Source organism: Rhinatrema bivittatum, chromosome 10, assembly GCF_901001135.1.
Source record: "Rhinatrema bivittatum chromosome 10, aRhiBiv1.1, whole genome shotgun sequence".
Classification (NCBI taxonomy): domain Eukaryota; kingdom Metazoa; phylum Chordata; class Amphibia; order Gymnophiona; family Rhinatrematidae; genus Rhinatrema; species Rhinatrema bivittatum.
This window is the reverse complement of record NC_042624.1, coordinates 123,439,714-123,462,844: the sequence shown is the minus strand read 5'-3', so window position 1 is coordinate 123,462,844 and position 23,131 is coordinate 123,439,714. Positions and strand designations below refer to the sequence as shown.

Here is a 23,131-nt window from a genome sequence, read left to right as displayed (position 1 = left end):
GCTAGCTGCTTCTCAGGCCACTCGTGCTCTATTCATGACAGAAAAATCTATATGATTGGTTGCCCAGAAAGGTGCCTAGCTTACCTTGCCACTCAGGCGCTGAGCTAGGAGCTTAGTTGCTTGCAAATCTGTATGTTTGGGCACCCAGAAAAGCGCCTAGCTAAGCTGGCCACCCGGACGCCATGATAGGCACTGGGCTGGGTGGTTTTCAGGATGCTCGGACGCAGACATAGGGCCCTCCGAGTCAGCGCTGACGTTTAACTCGTGCCCTGACCATGGTGGTAAAAAACCTGCATTAGCATTAGCGTGGCTCCCTGCATTGCCTATGATCAGCTAATCGCCTCCTTTGCATGCCGTTAGCATGCTTTCGTGCAGGAAAAACCGCGGGTCTGTAAGCACGTTCATACGCGCTTTCCCCCCACGCACAAAACCCTTATTACATCCCCGTATAGGGCTTTGCACGGGAAAACGCACATCCAAACCCATGGCAGCTTCAGCGCACCTTATTATATCTGCCCCAATAAGACTCTCTGGAGGAACCCGGTAAGCATATAGAGGATTATCACAGAAGATTTTATGGTTTTAAAAACAGTTGCTTTGAATTTTATACCTCCCAAATTTGTTTAAATCTGTTTATTAACATTTTAAAAATTAAACAAAAAAAGTCCAAGAACATATGATACATATCACATGTTTATATAACTCTTAGGTTACCCAACAGATTACCCAATCCCTATGTGTTGTCCTCCCCAACCTCCCTCCAAACCCATCATCCCCAGCTCTGCTGAGAAGGCAATTAGCATATAATGACAAATACGAGAGAGAAAAAGAAAAATGTTAAAAATGCAGCTCGTTCAATATTTGGCTAGGAACGCTATACGGTGGTAATATTATGTATGGCATCCAAATATCCAAAGTTCTTTTCTTATTCATCAAAGAAGACATCTTGCTTGAAAGTTTTTCCATAATTAGTGAATTATGAATACTATTGCACCACTGGGTAGGAGAAGGCACATCCGGTTGTCTCCAGACATGTAGAATAATGTGGCTGCCAAGATAAAGACTTCATTAATCCATAGCATGGGTTCTTCTTAGTGTTTGGGTAATTGCCAGGTTCTTGTGGCCTGGATTGGCCTCTGTTGGAAACAGGATGCTGGGCTTGATGGACCCTTGGTCTGACCCAGCATGGCAGGTTCTTATGGGAAAGCTATCCTCAAGTCATCAGAGATGATTGTTCCTATATTTTTTGTTTGACACTCTTTCAGTTCTTGTCCTTCTTATTGAGAGATGGCTGACGCATTCGTGCAACCCAGATGATTGATTTTGCACATTTCCACCCTGAATCTTCCTGCTTGTTCCTATCTCATTTTGTTTCCTCACCCTTTCCAGCATGGAGATTTCAGTGTCCTCTGCAGACAGGCGTAGCTTTCCTTCAAGTTGCTCAACACAGTTGCTTGTTCCAGTAGCAAGCCCTCCCTTCAGCAGAGGGGACTCCCGCTCTTCTGGGTTTGTCTGTCCTGGACTTGCTTTACGCTGCCGCAGTCTCCTCTCTTTGCTGTTGCCAGCATGTTCCCTGCTAGTAAAGTCTGCAGTGCTGCTACATTTGCTCTTCTCCAATCCCTTGGAATCCCCTCCCTCTTTAAGAAGGGTGGGCTGCACGTTCTTTTCCACTTCTCACGTTGCAGCAGGTAGATTTGAATTACTTACAAGCCGGACTTTCTTTCCCTTTGCACACCATCTTGGTGTTGCCTATTAAATCTAAATCCGTGTCAGCATAATCCCATTTTTGTTCATTACAGCAATAAATAGTAAAGATGATATTAATGTTAAACTGGTTCCTTCACTTGGGGCAGTAACCGCTAGCCCTTACCATCACCACTTACATGGGGACAGAACAAGCTGGCATGTAAAACGATGAGTCCGTGTGAATCAATCTTATGTAAATTCCTCCAGACTAAGACAATGACCTAGATTGTATACTGGCCCCCACCGTCTTCCTCAGCACCAGAATTTGTTTTGGCTAAGCAGTTTGGAAAATAGGCCATGTATTGTTGAGATGTATAAACTGCAGAGTGCTGTGAGTCATAGGGAAAGCAGCTTTCCCCAGCCTCCTGTCAATGTGTCTATTGTTAGTGCTGCCTAAATGAACATCCTGCTCTCTGACACCACCTAGCACCTGACGTTTGCTCACTGCTGAAAATTGAAAACCACCATTTCAAAAAGACAAGCTCCTGCTAGCAGTACAAGGATAAGATATGATTAGGAGCCTGACTTTATTACAAAATTACCAACATCTGACAACACAAATGTGAAGATATTGGCATCCCTGGGAACTTTTAACTTCCAGTCACCCTGAGATTACCATGGATTAGCGGAGGGGCAACTGCACACAGTGGGACCGGATGCTCACAAATTTGCTCTCATAAACACTCTTACATGTTCTCACTTACTTTCACTGCATATTCTCTCACATTCTCTCATGTACATTTACACCTTTACTTCCACCGTTCTCCCACCAACCCGTATACACTCACGTCTCTCCCTCTTCCATACACACACATGCCCACTCACTTTCACACCCATGCTCACTTGCACTCAGCTCTCTCCTACTCACCTACATACACTCTCAGATCTCTTCTTCCTACACAAATACACACTCACTCACTCTCACAGACATGCGCATTCATTCTCTCTCCCCCCCACTCTAACGTGGGCTCCTGGAGCAGCAGCAGCCTCTTCCTTCTCCTCCTGTGCTGCAGAAGTGGATGCTGTCTATTTCTTACTCCTCGTTCGATGCACGGGCAGGAAATCGCAATGTCGATTGGTTAAGGCAAACAGGATGGGGCGGGCAAGTGGCTGGATACAGGAAGCAGGCTGTGCAGGAGCAGGTGGTGTCACGAGGAAGCGAAGTTAAGAGATGGTAGAAATCACTGTCGAGTTCCTCCTTTTTCAGCCGCGCATGACCAATGGCGTTCCTTTCTTCTTTCCGGGTCCAAGCAGATTGGTTTCTGGTATTGGCCCGGAGACCCAGTAATTCTCTTAGAATTCTGGAGTCTCTGGGCAAATCCGCAGAGTTCCCAGGTCTGCTCTCCCTCCCTAACCCCTGCCTGATCCTCAGCTCTCCAGTCCTTTTCCTATATCTTCCCTAGCAATGCTCCCCATTCACTTCTGCCACATTGACCAAGAGCTTGGATCCAGCTTCTCCCCACAGCTGCCATCCCAACCTGTGCACAGGCTCATAGGAAAGGCATTGATCCAGTCCCCTCCCCAGGCCATTTATCACCATCATTAATTATCATTCATATGTTCATAGTCGTTGTTTTAATCACCAATTCATCACTATTATTCAATCAATATAATCAGTATCAATATTTAATATTAATCATCAATTCATCACCACTATTCAGTCAATATAATCAGTATCAATATTTAATATTAATCATCAATTCATCAGGCAGACCAATGAAACCCTGCCCCACCCACCCACCCACCCTTACGGTGGTGTGTGTATAGTCGTGGTGTTTGCCTTCTTATAGTGCTCTCGCTCGCTCGTGCTCTCGCTTTCTCTCTCTCTCCTTGATTGAAGCCACCGAGTGCCTTCCCGCGCGTGGTGCCGCGAGAGGTGCGGAAATAGCGGCGGCCCAGAAATTTTATCATCCTGCCCAGAGACCCTGAAATTTGTCTACATTTCCGGAGAGTTCCCAGGTATGGATATTGGATGCCCCCTGCGTTTCAAGGTCATGGAGGGACTTGGAGGGGGTTCACTTGGCAGACTGAGAGGAGGGAGCTGTGGGGACTTCAGGGGTAGAAGGAGGGAGAAGGTGATAGCTGCAGTGAGAGGTCCAGGACTAGGGAGGAGTCTTCACAAATTGGTAAGTCAGGGAAAATGTGAAAAATACATTTTTTTTGGGCAAAATTATTAGAAGAGAAACATCATAAAATCAGGCCGTTTTTATCTACAAGTTGAAATTACTTTGTGCTTAAAAAGAGGGGTTCAGAGTGAGTGAGTTGGGACGAGCTTTGGTTGCTGCAGAGAGGTTTCTCACACTGCAGAGCTGCTAGAGAAGGAATCCGTGCTCTCTAAAGTCCTGCTGAGACTGGAAGAGGAATACGTGGGTCACCTAAACCAAATTTTACAATGCTGGTGTCTGTGGGAGGAGAGGCTACGTGGCCCTGCTGGCTCCTTTCTCAGAGAGGCTGATCCTCGGGAGGGAAGAGAACTTTACCTTTCTGAGGACCTGGGGGATCCTCCTAATCAGAGCGGAAGCCCAGCTGCTGATGCTTACACACAAAAAGGAGAGAGAGCAAGCTAGATCCACGGGGGAAAACGAATCACTCGGGTTCATGACTCGATACTCTGCAAAGCAGGAACATTTAGAGGATCCTTTTTTTGTTCTGCATTTTCTGACCTGGAAGCTCCTGGTTACTCTCCAGCTCACTCAGCAGTGCCAGATTACCCACTAAACAAGTACGTACAGGGTCCCCTTCCAAACATCTTGGTGCCTGAGGGTCCCAGAGAGTCTTAATCTCTTACTGTGAGTCAAAATCAAAGCTGGGATCCCAGTGCCATGTGCCTGGGGAATCCCCACCTATTCCAGGGCTCGGCAAATCCCAGACACCAGGTCACCATGGCGTCTATACATTTCCCCATGCTGCATGGGAATTTCCTGTCCTGAAAATTAACAAAAAAAATAATACTTTTTAAATTGTAACTGCTGCCATGTTTAGCCCCAGCTCACATCCTCAGAACAGCCTTTTTTCCATCCATGGGGGGTAACCAGCACGGAGCGGCAGTTACTACCCTTAACAGAAACATGGGGGTAACCTGCAGGGAGCGGCAGTTACCCCCATGCCTTCTGTTAAGGGCAGTAACCTGCAAGGAGCGGCAGTTACTACCCTTAACAGAAACATGGGTTAACCTGCACAGAGCGGCAGTTACTGCCCTTAACAGAAACATGGGGGTAACCTGCACGGAGCGGCAGTTACTGCCCTTAACAGAAACATGGGGGTAACCTGCACAGAGCGGCAGTTACTGCCCTTAACAGAAACATGGGGGTAATCTGCACGGAGCGGCAGTTACTACCCTTAACAGAAACATGGGGGTAACCTGCACAGAGCGGCAGTTACTGCCCTTAACAGAAACATGGGGGTAACCTGCACGGAGCGGCAGTTACTGCCCTTAACAGAAACACGGGGGTAACCTGCACGGAGCGGCAGTTACTGCCCTTAACAGAAACATGGGGGTAACCTGCACAGAGCGGCAGTTACTGCCCTTAACAGAAACATGGGGGTAACCTGCAGGGAGCGGCAGTTACTGCCCTTAACAGAAACATGGGGGTAACCTGCACGGAGCGGCAGTTACTGCCCTTAACAGAAACATGAAGGTAACCTGCACGGAGCGGCAGTTACTACCCTTAACAGAAACATGGAGGTAACCTGCACGGAGCGGCAGTTACTGCCCTTAACAGAAACATGGGGGTAACCTGCACGGAGCGGCAGTTACTACCCTTAACAGAAACATGGGGTTAACATGCACGGAGCGGCAGTTACTGCCCTTAACAGAAACATGAAGGTAACCTGCACGGAGCGGCAGTTACTACCATAAATTGCTGGGCAGACTGCATGGACCAATTGTTTTTGGGTTTTTTCTGTCATTACTATATTACTCAGTCATCTAAGGATATATTTCTTTACAGAAAGGATGGTGGATGCATGGAACAGCTTCTCAGTGGAGGTGAAAGACAATGACTGTATCTGAATTTAAGAAAACAGGGACAAGTATAGGGAATCTGAGGAAGTATAGAGCTGAGCCGTTGGCATGGATGGGAAGGCGAGATAGGCCACGTGGGATTTCTGCTATCACATTCCTATGTAATGAAAAGGACTGGGCTCTGCAGGTGAGGTAGGAGGCCATTGCCAGCAGGGGGAATCCTTTGGGGTCACGATTGCTGCCACACTCCCTGCAGCAATGAAGGGAAGGCCTGAGAGTGAGCCATAAAAGCTGCAGGATACTGTAAAATAAACAGCAGGAAAGCCTGCATTGCTGCTCTGAGGTGGGGAGAGGGGAAGAAAGGAAGGATGGCTGACTTAGGAATGAGACTGGGGGGGATGAAAAAAAGTGGTTGAGATGAAGGGGTATTGTGAGGGTGGGGGCTTTAGTATTGAGAGAGAGGGACAGGTTGGAAGAATAGGAGACTGCTGGGGTAACACTGATAGGTAAAGTCACAGCACATTAAGGGTCTGATTTACTGAGCTGCTTATCTCATAGACACAAATTGGGCTCTAAAGAAGTTACGGCAGTCCTCGAGGGGGAGCCCAGTGTTGGAAGGGAGATCTTTCTGTGGGAACAAGGGGGCACTCGGCAGCTGGCTTCTAGATCCAATGACAACTGGTCAAGGCTCGTCCTATTTTACATCCTTCTTCTCCTTCCTAGTCTGGTCCTTGGCCAGAGTCCATACACCAAGTCGTCTTCTGTAACTTTGCAATCATGGACCCTGAATCTCACCACTAAGTATTATCCTTCAGGAATAAACATGATTCTCTCCACACCATCCCCAGCAGTCGTGGGAGCAGAATACCCAACTCTGATCAAACCAGGGACTTAACTCATGGCAGTGGTATTACCCTTGGGAATGCTGGAAGCGTAAACTGAACATTGGCCACCCTCCAGTCTTCAGCAACAATTTTAATGATAGGTTACAAACTTTTATTAATAGATCAGAAATTTCATTTTGAGTTCCTTCAGAACCCTAGGATGCATACCATCCAGTCCAGGTGATTTGCTGCTCTTTAGTTTGTCAATATGGCCTACTACATCTTCCAGGTTCACAGTGATTTGGTTCAGTTCATCTGAATCATCACCCCTGAAAATCATCTCCGGAACTGGTATCTCCCCAACTCCTCATTAGTAAGCACAGAAGCAAAGAATTCATTTAGTCTTTTTCACAATGGCCTTATCTTCCCTAAGAGCCCCTTTAGCCATCCCATAATGGTCCACCTGACTCGATCACAGGTTTCCTGCTTTTGGATACATTTTTAAAAAGTATTTATTGCCTGTCTGACCAGCTTCATTTCAAATTCTCTCTCAGCCTGTCTTATCAATGTTTTACATTTGATTTGATAATGCTTTTTCCTATTTTCTTCAAATGGATCCTTCTTCCTATTTTTTAAGGACATTTTTTGGGTAAAATAGCTTGTTCCTTCTCCTGCTGCTAGACCAGTCTTCACTATTGGGTATTCTCTTTCCGTTTCTGGTGGAGATCAGAGCTCCTCATACTTGCCCTAACTCTCCTGTTGCGTTAGTACTCTTTGAAGATACCTCCCTCCGAACCATGCTTTCAGAAGCATTTCAGATTTAAACAGGCCTTTGAGGGGCTGGATTAGAGCTAATTGGGAGGTTATGTGACGGGAAGTTAGCAAATGCAGGAAGCCCTCTGGACATTGTTAGAAGGAGCAACAGATTAAATTGCGTCAGTAGACCGAGTTTGTAGTATTAGTTTTGTGCATTTTTTGGATGTTTAAATTGGGATCCACTTAGAACAAAGGATAATGCAGAATATGAATGTTTTAAGTAAGAGGAGATTGAGGAAAGAGGGCCTAGTAGAGCACTGGACTGAGAATTGGGGAAGCCAGGGTTGAAATTCTGCTTTTTCCATTGACATCTTGTAATGTTAGGTAAGTCACTTTATTTACCATTGCCTCAGATACCCAGGGTGATAACCCTGTGCAAAAAATGTCAGCGCACAGTTTTAATGCTCAGATTAAACATTTGTTTAACTCCCGATGCAGTAAGCTAATGGTATGTAAATGCATCAGGAGTTTAAGAAAAAAAAAAGCGCTGTAGACTGCAAAATGCTGGTTCAGCCCAGGCTGAATGCACTTTTAACTGGAAGTGGCGGGGGAGGGGGTACAGCTAACCATGGCTATGACTAGCCGGATAAGTCTATACTTATCTGCTTAAGTGTTGTAAACGTCTCTTTCGTGCCTGGGGTTAAGTTTCCAGCACACCTCTGAATTGGGAGGAAATAGCTGCTGCCCTTATTTGCATTAGATTTCCATGCGAGGACACTAAGAACAATGCACAGTTTTATCCACACATTTTCTGCAGGTAAAGCTCCTTCCTACATTGGCAGTAAGGTTTGCCTGTAGAAAATGCTTGCACAACTGCAGATATAAAACTGCATTCAGCAGAATGCACCTCTCTGCGGGGCCCCTTAGATTGTAAGCACTTTGTGGCAGGGCCTTATTATTCCTGAATACCTCTCACCATTGTACAGTGCTGCATACATCCAATATCACTATAAAAATAAGTATGTTATAAACAAAATCCCTTTGACAGTGAAGTTAGAAAAACACATTTTATTTTTGGTAGTAATTTATTTATTTAACATGTTTTGTATATCGTCATTCGGTTTCGCCATCATAACTGTTCACAAGTTACATTACTGAAATACGTAACAGTTTTCAGAAGGTATTAGATTTTTTTGTATAATTTTTAGTTTAAAATTGTGTAACAGCTGACAAGTACCCTGTTCTATAACTTAATGAGATATTAATATCCTGTTTAGTTGGTGTCTAGAAGATCTTCTTGGTTGGAAAATGTTGGAGCCCTTACAAGGAGTGTCACAGGACAGGATTAAGGTGCATTAGCAGAGTTGGATGGCTCCTGGAATATCAGGGATATGGCAGGGCAGGAGTGAGGTGAACTGGCCGAGCTGTGTGTGGTGTCTCAGTACTGGAATAGTAAGGGTAAGAGTGAGGTGCATTGGTAAAGCTGTATGGGGGGATCACAGTACTGTAATGGGAGGGGAGGGCAGGAGTGAGGTGCATTGCTAGAGCTGTGTCTGTATATGGGGGGAGTCTCCGTACTGGAATAGGGGGTGCTGCAGGGCATGAATGAGGTGCATTGGCAGAGCGGTGTTGAGGGGACCTCAGTACTGGAATAGCAGGGGGTGCTGCAGGGCAGGAGGGAGGTGCATGGGCAGAGCTGTGTGCAGGGGTCTCAGTCCTGGAATAGCAGGGGGTGCTGCAGGGCAGGAGGGAGGTGCATGGGCAGAGCTGTGTGTGGGGTCTCAGTCCTGGAATAGCAGGGGGTGCTGCAGGGCAGGAGGGAGGTGCATGGGCAGAGCTGTGTGTGAGGGTCTCAGTCCTGGAATAGCAGGGGGTGCTGCAGGGCAGGAGGGAGGTGCATGGGCAGAGCTGTGTGTGAGGGTCTCAGTACTGGAATAGCAGGGGGTGCTGCAGGGCAGGAGGGAGGTGCATTGGCAGAGCTGTGTGTGGGGTCTCAGTCCTGGAATAGCAGGGGGTGCTGCAGGGCAGGAGTGAGGTGCATGGGCAGAGCTGTGTGTGGGGGGGTCTCAGTACTGGAATAGCAGGGGGTGCTGCAGGGCAGGAGTGAGGTGCATGGGCCGAGCTGTGTGTGAGGGTCTCAGTACTGGAATAGCAGGAGGTGCTGCAGGGCAGGAGGGAGGTGCATGGGCCGAGCTGTGTGTGAGGGTCTCGGTCCTGGAATAGCAGGGGGGTGCTGCAGGGCAGGAGGGAGGTGCATGGGCAGAGCTGTGTGTGAGGGTCTCAGTACTGGAATAGCAGGGGGTGCTGCAGGGCAGGAGTGAGGTGCATGGGCAGAGCTGTGTGTGGGGGTCTCAGTCCTGGAATAGCAGGGGGGTGCTGCAGGGCAGGAGGGAGGTGCATGGGCAGAGCTGTGTGTGGGGTCTCAGTACTGGAATAGCAGGGGGTGCTGCAGGGCAGGAGGGAGGTGCATGGGCAGAGCTGTGTGTGAGGGTCTCAGTACTGGAATAGCAGGGGGTGCTGCAGGGCAGGAGTGAGGTGCATGGGCAGAGCTGTGTGTGAGGGTCTCAGTACTGGAATAGCAGGGGGTGCTGCAGGGCAGGAGGGAGGTGCATTGGCAGAGCTGTGTATCGGGGGGGTCTCAGTCCTGGAATAGCAGGGGGTGCTGCAGGGCAGGAGTGAGGTGCATGGGCCGAGCTGTGTGTGAGGGTCTCAGTCCTGGAATAGCAGGGGGTGCTGCAGGGCAGGAGGGAGGTGCATGGGCCGAGCTGTGTGTGAGGGTCTCAGTCCTGGAATAGCAGGAGGTGCTGCAGGGCAGGAGTGAGGTGCATGGGCAGAGCTGTGTGTGAGGGTCTCAGTACTGGAATAGCAGGGGGGTGCTGCAGGGCAGGAGGGAGGTGCATGGGCAGAGCTGTGTGTGAGGGTCTCAGTACTGGAATAGCAGGGGGTGCTGCAGGGCAGGAGTGAGGTGCATTGGCAGAGCTGTGTGTGGGGGTCTCTACTGGAATAGCAGGGGGTGCTGCAGGGCAGGAGTGAGGTGCATTGGCAGAGCTGTGTGTGGGGGTCTCAGTACTGGAATAGCAGGGGGGTGCTGCAGGGCAGGAGTGAGGTGCATTGGCAGAGCTGTGTGTGGGGTCTCAGTCCTGGAATAGCAGGGGGTGCTGCAGGGCAGGAGGGAGGTGCATGGGCCGAGCTGTGTGTGGGGTCTCAGTACTGGAATAGCAGGGGGTGCTGCAGGGCAGGAGGGAGGTGCATGGGCAGAGCTGTGTGTGGGGTCTCAGTCCTGGAATAGCAGGAGGTGCTGCAGGGCAGGAGGGAGGTGCATGGGCAGAGCTGTGTGTGGGGTCTCAGTCCTGGAATAGCAGGAGGTGCTGCAGGGCAGGAGGGAGGTGCATGGGCAGAGCTGTGTGTGAGGGTCTCAGTACTGGAATAGCAGGGGAGGGCAGGGCAGGAGGGAGGTGCATGGGCAGAGCTGTGTGTGGGGTCTCAGTCCTGGAATAGCAGGAGGTGCTGCAGGGCAGGAGGGAGGTGCATGGGCAGAGCTGTGTGTGGGGTCTCAGTACTGGAATAGCAGGAGGTGCTGCAGGGCAGAAGTGAGGTGCATGGGCAGAGCTGTGTGTGGGGTCTCAGTCCTGGAATAGCAGGGGGTGCTGCAGGGCAGGAGGGAGGTGCATGGGCAGAGCTGTGTGTGAGGGTCTCAGTACTGGAATAGCAGGGGAGGGCAGGGCAGGAGGGAGGTGCATGGGCAGAGCTGTGTGTGGGGTCTCAGTCCTGGAATAGCAGGGGGTGCTGCAGGGCAGGAGGGAGGTGCATGGGCAGAGCTGTGTGTGAGGGTCTCAGTACTGGAATAGCAGGGGAGGGCAGGGCAGGAGGGAGGTGCATTGGCAGAGCTGTGTGTGAGGGTCTCAGTACTGGAATAGCAGGAGGTGCATGGGCAGAGCTGTGTGTGGGGTCTCAGTCCTGGAATAGCAGGAGGTGCTGCAGGGCAGGAGGGAGGTGCATGGGCAGAGCTGTGTGTGGGGTCTCAGTACTGGAATAGCAGGAGGTGCTGCAGGGCAGGAGGGAGGTGCATGGGCCGAGCTGTGTGTGAGGGTCTCAGTACTGGAATAGCAGGAGGTGCATGGGCAGAGCTGTGTGTGGGGTCTCAGTCCTGGAATAGCAGGAGGTGCTGCAGGGCAGGAGGGAGGTGCATGGGCAGAGCTGTGTGTGAGGGTCTCAGTCCTGGAATAGCAGGGGGTGCTGCAGGGCAGGAGGGAGGTGCATGGGCAGAGCTGTGTGTGAGGGTCTCAGTACTGGAATAGCAGGAGGTGCTGCAGGGCAGGAGGGAGGTGCATGGGCAGAGCTGTGTGTGTGGGGTCTCAGTACTGGAATAGCAGGGGGTGCTGCAGGGCAGGAGGGAGGTGCATGGGCAGAGCTGTGTGTGAGGGTCTCAGTCCTGGAATAGCAGGGGGTGCTGCAGGGCAGGAGGGAGGTGCATGGGCAGAGCTGTGTGTGAGGGTCTCAGTACTGGAATAGCAGGAGGTGCTGCAGGGCAGGAGGGAGGTGCATTGGCAGAGCTGTGTGTGGGGTCTCAGTACTGGAATAGCAGGGGGTGCTGCAGGGCAGGAGGGAGGTGCATGGGCAGAGCTGTGTGTGAGGGTCTCAGTACTGGAATAGCAGGGGGTGCTGCAGGGAAGGAGTGAGGTGCATGGGCAGAGCTGTGTGTGGGGTCTCAGTCCTGGAATAGCAGGGGGTGAGGGCAGGGCAGGAGGGAGGTGCATGGGCAGAGCTGTGTGAGGGTCTCAGTACTGGAATAGCAGGGGGTGCTGCAGGGCAGGAGTGAGGTGCATTGGCAGAGCTGTGTGTGGGGGTCTCAGTACTGGAATAGCAGGGGGTGCTGCAGGGCAGGAGGGAGGTGCATGGGCAGAGCTGTGTGTGAGGGTCTCAGTCCTGGAATAGCAGGGGGTGAGGGCAGGGCAGGAGGGAGGTGCATGGGCAGAGCTGTGTGTGGGGTCTCAGTACTGGAATAGCAGGGGGTGCTGCAGGGCAGGAGTGAGGTGCATGGGCAGAGCTGTGTGTGAGGGTCTCAGTACTGGAATAGCAGGAGGTGCTGCAGGGCAGGAGTGAGGTGCATTGGCAGAGCTGTGTGTGGGGGTCTCAGTCCTGGAATAGCAGGGGGTGCTGCAGGGCAGGAGGGAGGTGCATGGGCCGAGCTGTGTGTGAGGGTCTCAGTACTGGAATAGCAGGAGGTGCTGCAGGGCAGGAGTGAGGTGCATGGGCAGAGCTGTGTGTGGGGGTCTCAGTCCTGGAATAGCAGGGGGTGCTGCAGGGCAGGAGGGAGGTGCATGGGCAGAGCTGTGTGTGGGGTCTCAGTACTGGAATAGCAGGGGGTGCTGCAGGGCAGGAGGGAGGTGCATGGGCAGAGCTGTGTGTGGGGTCTCAGTACTGGAATAGCAGGGGGTGCTGCAGGGCAGGAGTGAGGTGCATGGGCAGAGCTGTGTGTGGGGTCTCAGTACTGGAATAGCAGGGGAGGGCAGGGCAGGAGGGAGGTGCATGGGCCGAGCTGTGTGTGGGGTCTCAGTCCTGGAATAGCAGGAGGTGCTGCAGGGCAGGAGGGAGGTGCATGGGCAGAGCTGTGTGTGGGGGTCTCAGTACTGGAATAGCAGGGGGTGCTGCAGGGCAGGAGGGAGGTGCATGGGCAGAGCTGTGTGAGGGTCTCAGTCCTGGAATAGCAGGGGGTGCTGCAGGGCAGGAGGGAGGTGCATGGGCAGAGCTGTGTGTGGGGTCTCAGTCCTGGAATAGCAGGCTTTGAGGTGCATTGACAGAACTGGGTGGAAACAGCAATACAATCCTTTTTGATGATGCGCCCCCCCCATTCCCTTCCGTGTTGCAGGCAGTGCAATCAGTAGCTGTGCCTCATGTTCCAGCTGTGAGGGAGGCCTGTGAGAACTTGGACAGGTTAAATTCTTCCACTTTATATGGCATTTACTGCTTAACACTTGCCCTGCCTTTTGTACAGTTAGCATTCCCCTCGTTACAGCTCTGGGAAACCTTTGGCCATGAGCTGACTTAATAGCTTTCCCAGGACTGCACTTTGGTGCTGCTAGTAATGACTGCTGAGATCACTGATTCAAATAAGACCTTAATCGCTTTATAGATGGGAGGCCACAGAGTGCATCAGGAAAGCCTTTGGGAAACTTGTTTTTGAAATACTGCATGGCTCCCTTTCTGGAAGAGCAAATAATGCAGGGACCAGAACTGGACCTGAGATCAGAATGGAGCATTTTCCCTGCAGGAGCCAATGGGAAAAATCACTTCTGAATGTAGCATAGTAACCACAGCAGAAAAAGACCAAATGGTCCACCCAATCTGCCCAGCAAGTTTCTTATGGGAGTACCTGCCGCTCCGTGCAGGTTACCCCCGTGTTTCTGTTAAGGGCAGTAACTGCCGCTCAGTGCAGGTTACCCCCATGCTTTCTGTAAGGGAAGTAACTGCCGCTCAGTGCAGGTTACCCCCATGTTTCTGTTAAGGGTAGTAACTGCCGCTCCGTGCAGGTTACCCCCATGTTTTTGTTAAGGGTAGTAACTGCCGCTCCGTGCAGGTTACCCCCATGTTTCTGTTAAGGGTAGTAACTGCCGCTCCGTGCAGGTTACCCCCATGCTTTCTGTAAGGGCAGTAACTGCCGCTCCGTGCAGGTTACCCCCATGTTTCTGTTAAGGGTAGTAACTGCCGCTCCGTGCAGGTTACCCCCATGTTTCTGTTAAGGGCAGTAACTGCCGCTCCGTGCAGATTACCCCCATGTTTCTGTTAAGGGCAGTAACTGCCGCTCCGTGCAGGTTACCCCCATGTTTCTGTTAAGGGCAGTAACTGCCGCTCTGTGCAGGTTACCCCCATGCTTTCTGTAAGGGTAGTAACTGCCGCTCCGTGTAGGTTACCCCCCCCAAACCTTATTTCTACCCTTAACATATTTACAATCAAAACCAAGCAACTATCAAACCCATAACAAAATGACTGCTAGCAGTATTGTTGCAGGGTGAGCAGCCGCCTTGATAATTCAGACAGTGCTGCTTGAATGTGTTTAGCTTTTAGACTTGGCCGTATAAGCAGTCCTGTGCTTTTCCCCTAATGTCTGCGTTTCACTACTCCAGACTGTAAAAGCTGGGGCCCATCATCTGAATTCATTCCCCTTTTTGTCCTTTGCTCCCACCTTTGAAACGAGAACAATGTTGTGGTTGCATGTAAAGCATCCAGGCTAATTGATCTAAGGGTAGTAATCTGCATTATTTCCGTTAAGAGTACTGCCTCTCTGTGCAGGTTAGCTCCATGCACCCTTTTCTTCACTTCCAACCTGTAGCCTTTTGGGATTTGCAGTGTTTATTCATTATTGTTTTCATCTTCGCCACCTCTTCACCATCGCCCTATCCGTGAAGAAAAATTCCTCATATATGTTGTTTTCCCCCTGGAGTTTCATTTTCTACAGTAACAATTTGTAACTTATCATTAAAATCATCCATTGTACCTGAAGACTGGAGGGTGGCCAATGTAACCCCAATATTTAAACAGGGCTCCAGGGGCGATCCGGGAAACTACAGACCGGTTAGCCTGACGTCAGTGCCGGGAAAAATAGTGGAAAGTGTTCTAAACATCAAAATCACAGAACATATAGAAAGACATGGTTTAATGGAACAAAGTCAGCATGGCTTTACCCAGGGCAAGTCTTGCCTCACAAATCTGCTTCACTTTTTTGAAGGGGTTAATAAACATGTGGATAAAGGTGAACCGGTAGATATAGTATACTTGGATTTTCAGAAGGCGTTTGACAAAGTTCCTCATGAGAGGCTTCTAGGAAAAGGTGGCGATGTCCTTTCGTGGATTGCAAACTGGTTAAAAGGCAGGAAACAGAGAGTAGGATTAAATGGGCAATTTTCTCAGTGGAAGGGAGTGGACAGTGGAGTGCCTCAGGGATCTGTATTGGGACCCTTACTGTTCAATATATTTATAAATGATCTGGAAAGAAATACGACGAGTGAGATAATCAAATTTGCAGATGACACAAAATTGTTCAGAGTAGTTAAATCACAAGCAGATTGTGATAAATTGCAGGAAGACCTTGTGAGACTGGAAAATTGGGCATCCAAATGGCAGATGAAATTTAATGTGGATAAGTGCAAGGTGATGCATATAGGGAAAAATAACCCATGCTATAATTACACAATGTTGGGTTCCATATTAGGTGCTACAACCCAAGAAAGAAATCTAGGTGTCATAGTGGATAACACATTGAAATCGTCGGTGCAGTGTGCTGCAGCAGTCAAAAAAGCAAACAGAATGTTAGGAATTATTAGAAAGGGAATGGTGAATAAAACGGAAAATGTCATAATGCCTCTGTATCGCTCCATGGTGAGACCGCACCTTGAATACTGTGTACAATTCTGGTCGCCGCATCTCAAAAAAGATATAATTGTGATGGAGAAGGTACAGAGAAGGGCTACCAAAATGATAAGGGGAATGGAACAACTCCCCTATGAGGAAAGACTTAAAGAGGTTAGGACTTTTCAGCTTGGAGAAGAGACGACTGAGGGGGGATATGATAGAGATGTTTAAAATCATGAGAGGTCTAGAACGGGTAGATGTGAATCGGTTATTTACTCTTTCGGATAATAGAAAGACTAGGGGGCACTCCATGAAGTTAGCAATGGGCACATTTAAAACTAATCGGAGAAAGTTCTTTTTTACTCAATGCACAATTAAACTCTGGAATTTGTTGCCAGAGGATGTGGTTAGTGCAGTTAGTGTAGCTGTGTTTAAAAAAGGATTGGATAAGTTCTTGGAGGAGAAGTCCATTACCTGCTATTAAGTTCACTTAGAGAATAGCCACTGCCATTAGCAATGGTTACATGGAATAGACTTAGTTTTTGGGTACTTGCCAGGTTCTTATGGCCTGAATTGGCCACTGATGGAAACAGGATGCTGGGCTTGATGGACCCTTGGTCTGACCCAGTATGGCATTTTCTTATGTTCTTATCATTAAAACCTTTCAGGTATCTGAAGGTCTGTATCCTATCTCCCCTGCACCTCCGATCCTTCAGCCTCTCATAAGTCTTCTGATACGGTGCCCACACCATTTTGGTCACCCTTCTCTGGACCCTCTTATCCTGTCTCTTTTGAGATACGGGCTCCAGAACTGCACACAGTACTTAAGATGGGGCTCACCAAGGCCCTGTACAAGGGCATTACCACTTCCTGGTTATTCCTCTCTCTATGCAGCCCAGCATTCTTTTAGCTTTAGCTATCGCCTTGTCACATTGCTACGCCATATTCAGATAGCCAGACACTAGTTCCCCAAGGTCCCTCTCCCAGTCCGTGCATATTAGTCTTCCACCCCATCACATACAGCTCTTTTGGATGACCGCACCCCAGATGCAGGACTCTGCACTTCTTGGCACTGAATCCTAGCTGACAAATCTTCAAGCACTCTTCCAGCTTTCTCAAATCACTTTTCATTCTTTCCACTGCTGCAGATCTTGGTACCTGCAAATGGACAAACTTTAACTTCTGTCCTTTCTGCAGTGTTGCTGACAAAGACATTGAACAAATTGGTCCCAAACCCGATCCTTCTGCCACTCCACTTATCATTGTTCTCTCATCAGAATAGGATCCATTTACCATTGCACACTCTTAGTCAACCAGTATGTAATGCACTTCACCACCAGCTTTTCATTTTATTCAGGAGCCTCCTGTGCGGGGTCTGAAATCCAAGTAGATTACATTGAGTGCTCTTCCTTGATACAGTTCTTTAGTCACCCAATCCGATTTGTCTGATAGGACTTTCCCCAGGTGAATCCATGCTGCCTCGGGCTTCACTAGCCTTTCCTTCAGCAGTGTCTCCAGTAATTTTCTCACCACTGAGGTGAGGCTCACCGGCCTGTAGTTTCCAGCCTCCTCTGCTACCACCACCGCTCTTGTTTCCAGGGATTTATTGAACAGGTCACTCAGCGGAGCCGCCAGCACATCTCTGACCTCCCTCAGTATCCTGGGATGAACCTTATCCAGGCCCATGGCTTTGTTCACTGTTTTCCAGCTCTTCATCTACCCCACTTCCAACCAGCAATGTCGTTCTCCAGGGTCGTCTTTAGTGAACACTGACCTCTGTTTAATATTTTGCTATTTCTTCATCTTTATCCACATCTTATTCATGGTCACCTTTCGATTTCACTAATCCACCTTAGGTCTTCCTCCTTTCTCTGATGTATCTGAAAAATGTTTTCTCACCTCACTTTATACCTCTTTGGCAATCCTTTCTTCCACTTGACTTTTTGCTTTCCTGATTTTTCTTCGTCTTCCTCAGATTCACCAGGTATTCTTCCCTGTGTTCCTTTTTGAGATTTTTTTACTTCTTGAACGCTGTTCTTTTTGCCTCTGAGAACCAGGTCGGTTATTTATTTGTTCCTCTTGCTTTTGTTTACTTTTCTCACATGTAGATTTGTTGCCTTTGTAATCGCTCCTTTTAGTTTGGCCCAATGTTCAGCTCACTCACTTTCTCCCAGTCTTCCAGTTCTTCCTCCAAGTACATCTCCACTTTGACATAGTCCATATTTTTGAAATTCAGAACTTGGATCTTGGTGTGCCTTCTCTGTATCCTGTTTGCTATATCAAACCATACAGTCTGAAGATCACTGGTGCTCAGGTGAGCATCTCCTGGACATTAAAGACATTATCCTCACTGGAGAGCACGCGCCCTCTCTCATGGTTTCCTTTACCTTTTATTTGAAGAGCATCCGCCATCTCTCTGTCTTTACTCCAGCCCATATCTGGCAGATTACAATCACTAAGCAGCACCACTTCACCCTTCTTTTCTAACTATTGGATGTCTTCGATCAGATCTATTTCTAGTTCTGCTGTTTGAGTCGGGAGCCTGTACACCAGACCAGTGTAAATGGAAATGACATCTATTTTTTTTTTTTTGACAGCCCAAAATGCTTCTTCCCTACCCCATGTCCCTTGCATTTTAGTTGCTTTGATATTGTGTTTGACATAAAACAGCTCCTTCCCCCCCCTTTCTGTTTTGTTTAGTCTTTCTTACCAAGTTAGAGCCCAGGATGGCCGTATCCCAATCATGAGCCTCAGTGAGCCATGTTTTATCCAAGTCCTCCTCCACTAATAAGGCCTACAGCTCTGGGATATTATTGCCCAGACTAGGAGCATTTGAGGTCATAGCTTTCCAACGTTCCCCTTTGGTTTGATACTCTTCCAAGTCATCTTTTCTGCCTTTATGAGCTGATTGATTTGTCCTTTCCACTTCTCGCTTCCTGTATTGCTTGGGGATGACGTCCCAGTTTCATTGGTCATCTCCTGCCTCCCCCATGCTCTAGTTTAAATACTTAGCATCCCCTTTCCTGCCACAGACACATGTGGACCATCCTTACCATATGGCCTTTTACTGCTCCATACCTGGGCCCCACATCACGCTTCAATTTCCCCCCCCCCTCCCCCCCAAATGGCCCTTTTCTGAGCTCTTCATGGGTCCTGCTTCTTTCTTTGAAGGTCAGAAGGGATCCAAGTAGAAATGGACAAACTCTTATCTTTGTTTCTGCAGAGCTGACTCTACCATCCAGGGAGACCTGCTCCCTTTCTTTTTGACATAGTAAAAGTGTCACTGAGCTGCTGCAATGCAGAAACTTAGCGTGAGGCTCTGCAGATTCTGCAGACACATGTGCGGTACAGCAGAAAGCAGCAAGCTGTCCAGTATGTGCTACTGACCTGAAAATCAAAATTGAATACGTAGGGAGGTAATAAATAGTGCCCATTACATCAAGGTTTTAATTTATCGTTTGATCCACCTTTTCCTAAAGTTAAGCCCTAGGTGGATTGCAAAGTAACAAGGCATTGGAATGGTTATATATAGATTGCAATTAGGTAAGTAGGAATAAGGAAGTAGGTGTATTATGCATAATTTTCATATATATAGTTAAGTAAATCAAACACCAGTGGTTTGAGAGAGATTAATAAGCTGTTAGATGTAGCCTGGAAGAATGAGAACTTTGAGAGATTGATAGGGAGACTTTGGGGTGATATTAGAGACTTAGAGGATGAGTGTCTGCTATGGGATATAGGGGAGGGTCTGGCTAAACTGTCAATACTTTCCTGGCAATATGTAGAGACAAGTGTTTCAGTCACGCAGCAAGATAAATAACGAGGAAAATCTTCCCTTTATGAATAAATCTGCTATCTGCAAACCAGCAGGCAGTTGGGTTTTAAAGATGGTAAACGAACATTGAAGTGTCATTATATCATTGCGTGCTGGGGATACAGGGTATAAACGTCTTCCTCTCGTTTCAGAATTGCTTGATAAAGAATGACGATGGCAGGTACTCAGCAGTGGTGGCAGACTTTGGCCTGGCAGAGAAAATTCCTGATTACAGGTAACCTGACAGCCTCTTTGTACTGAAATACCCTGCTGTAACTTTAACTGCTGGGCTTTCATCCAGATCTCCAAAGCCCTTTAAGAACCTAGATCCAAAACAAATCCAGAGCTTTTCAAGCAAGCTGCAAATGGAGTACTAGGCCAGTGTTTCCCAACCAGTGTGCTGTGGAAAAGTTACCATATCTGATGATGAGATCCAGACCAGGACGTGAGCTCTGTTCTCGGCACCTCACTGTAACACACCTGCAGTGGTTCCTTTCTGAAAGCCTGCGTTATCATGCATGACTCTTCTTCTGGCTACAGCATGAGCCTTAGAGTGTCTTTAATGGTCCCAGCACCACCTAATCTTTCCCCTCCTGAGCCTCCCCTTTCGAGTTCTTCCAGACTGAGGGAGACAGAGCATGCATGCACCAAGCGCTGGATGTGACTTGCTTTGAGTGTTGAGCAACAGTAGTGAAGACATTGAGCAAGGTCCCCGTATCATATAGGCTTCTCCCTTCTCCTGCAGTTGTACATAGAGGTCCATTGTGACAAATTCATGTCCGTCTGGCCCCTTTTTCTTTCTTCTATTTTTTTTTAATTTGCAAGAGAGACTGGTGGGGCTTACTGTGCTTCCCTAGCTCTTTTGACCATAAGTCCTCTCCATGTCTGCATTGCCCATCCTGTGAACATTGGTGTGCCACACATTTTGGTTAATATAGATGTACCTTGGGCTTGAAAAGGTTGGAAAACACTGTCCTAGGCAGCTGCCTGCCCTGAATTCATACCACTGGGGAAGCATCAGTAGTTCTAGGGTCCTGAGAGCGGGAACTTTGCTGCTAAAGGTTAATTATCAAGCTCAAGTGTGGTAGGATGATAGAGACACAACCCAACATATCTTGAAAGTGGTAGGAAGAGCAGCACCTATGCCATTTTCATATATTTGAATATTTTAACATTAATATTGCTTCTAACTCTAGGTGCTATTAGAAAACTGAAAACATTTATTGTACAAAACACATAGGGGCAGTGAATTAAAAAACCGTTAAGATATTCTTTAGATAAATGTGTGAGACCCACAACATTATTCATGGGCCTTTTTTGGAATGATTAATTTGGAAAGGTTTGTGTGACAACTGTGAACTCTGGAGTAGTCTCTGAAGTTTATCATTAAACTCTGGTTCTGTTCCCAGAATTGATTGATTTTTCCTCACAATCTCTGATTTGAATCTGCAGCAGAAAGCAAAATACAGGGCACATTGACTCCTGCTAATTAGAGCTCCTGCCCCAGGGTAGATCTGTCATTGCCACTGTGGATCCCAGATCTTTCCTGTCTCAAAGTATCTTCACTATACAAAACAGGGTGCACAAATAGTCAGGACCTAATGACCTGAAACAAGTAAGAGCAGCTTACTAATTTTTTAAATCAATAAATAAGTATTCTACAAAGCAGGATACAGAATTTTATCTGTCGATAAGTAGGCTGAATTAGCCGTTTCCTAGCATGTAGCCAGATGGACTCAGGAACAAAGGGTTTATGCTCCCCTGCCAGCAGATAGAGGCGGAGTCAGGTTTCAAAGCTGACCTCACCCTAGATACCCCCTTGCAGTGACCTTAGCCATTCAGTATCTCTGTCTCCTTAGCAGATGTGGACGCTATCCCCACACCACTAGCGGTGTTTAGTGGGATTGCAGCACTAGTTTGAAGGAGAAATTTACCTTTAAATTGAAAGGAAGATCGAGCCCCGCTCTTCTGCGGTGATAACTAAAGGATCTTCCCCCAGTTGAGAATTCCTGAGGTGATTTCCGAGATCCCTCAGAGGTTTGCCTTGGTCCGGTAGCCGGCTCCCGGCATGGACTTTGCTGCTGAAACAGATGAAAGTGCAATGTAAAGCGTAGAAGACCAAAGTTAATGCTTGCTTTTGTTTGCAGAGCAAGGTTGTATCACTAATAAATAAGCTCTCTTAGAACTCTAGAAGTTGGGCATGGTACAAAAGAAAGCAATGTCTTCAAAGGGTAGCGGGTGCAGAAGCTGTGCTCGGTGGTGACGGCCTAAGCCCTCTCTCCCCGCAGCCGGAGACCATCTCTGTACTCAGAGACGGTAAGCGCTGAGACCAGGTAAGTAGAGAAGAACTCCTCCAATCCAGAGATGTGGAAGGGCTTCGGTAAGTCCTTCCTCTGGTCTCCTTGCTCGGTGCGCCGTACCAACATCATTCCCGATCCCGTTCTGGCATTTCCTAGCGGGTTGAGTGGCCCCCTGATGCTAGGCCCCGCTTCATGCTCGGTGGACTCTCCACGTGGCGATCCACGGCGGTGCCATCTTGCACGCAGTTTGGTGCGGCGCCATTTTCCCCCTCTTCATCCATCAGTACGCGAGGTGCGGGCTGGCCTTCTGTGCGCCTAACATAAGTGCACGCATACTTTTGCGTACAACCGGCCGCTTACATTTGCGCGTGCAGAGAATGAGTCTGTGTGCGCTCGAGAGGCATCAGCCGGTTAAACGCACAAGCTACAGAGGTTATGGCCCTGCCAGCAGCAAAGCTCAGATGACACTCCCTTTGCATTGCCTGCCATATTAGAGCTGCACAGTCTGACCTGAAATCCTTCCTGCCTCAGCACTGTGAAGGAGGCCCAGGGAGGGCTAGATTCTCAGTACCTTCTCAAGCCCAGCCCATCCCAGTTGGAGGACGGATCAGCCTCGACCTTATCTGGCAGCACCCTGGACCTGAGCAATTCTGGGGCTACGTCCTCCCTGTGAGAGGGCAGTTCAGCGGCCCCTACCCTGGTTCCTCCTGGGTCAAATATGGACCCGGAGGCCTTCTCTTGGTTGGAATTTTTCAGGGCCTGCAAGCCTTTGTTCTGGCGCAGTCAGCCCTGCCCCTACCTGAGCTGAGCCCCAGCTGGGAAGGCCTTGCCCTGTCATCGTGCCTCGGGACATGCCTCGTCACACCAAGGGTATCCCTGGCAGGGACCCAGACACCTCAGACGCTGATGGGGATTTATTGGATGGCGAGGAAATAGTCCTTAGAGTACCCGGGGGTCCAATTCGACACCAAGCAGGGCAGTTTCCTTCTCTCTCCCTCCGTCGATGAGAAGGAAACTGATGGACCAAGTTCGGTTGACGAACACAATGCGCCCTAGGGTATGGGACTATTTCCAGATCCTTGGCCTCATGGCATCAACCCTGGAAGTAGTACCGTGGGCAAGGGCACACATGCGGCCTCTCCCTACTGTCAAGCTGGAACCCACTTTCTCAAGACTACTCGATTCGCCCCCACCTACTGATGGGAGTATGCTCTCGGCTCCAGTGGTGGCTACTGGAAGTTCACCTAAACAAGGGCATAAGCCTGTCTCCACCGGGCTGGATTGTCCTAACGACTGACGCGAGCCTCTGAGGGTGGGGAGCTCACTATCAGGAACTGACAACCCAGGGATGGTGGACCAAGGAAGAGGCGAACTGGAA

At 48.9% G+C, this 23,131-nt stretch overlaps 1 protein-coding gene across 4 annotated transcripts in view; it reads left to right on the top strand.

Moving 5' to 3' along the window:
• LOC115100034 (dual specificity testis-specific protein kinase 2-like) overlaps nucleotides 1-23,131 on the top strand; it is a 122,455-nt gene that overhangs the window by 52,819 nt on the left and 46,505 nt on the right. For all 4 annotated transcript variants that reach the window (XM_029618172.1, XM_029618171.1, XM_029618174.1 and 1 more), the window contains one exon: nucleotides 19,606-19,688. In XM_029618172.1, coding sequence (XP_029474032.1) covers nucleotides 19,606-19,688 — 83 coding nt within the window. The remainder of the gene's footprint in view (nucleotides 1-19,605; nucleotides 19,689-23,131) is intronic.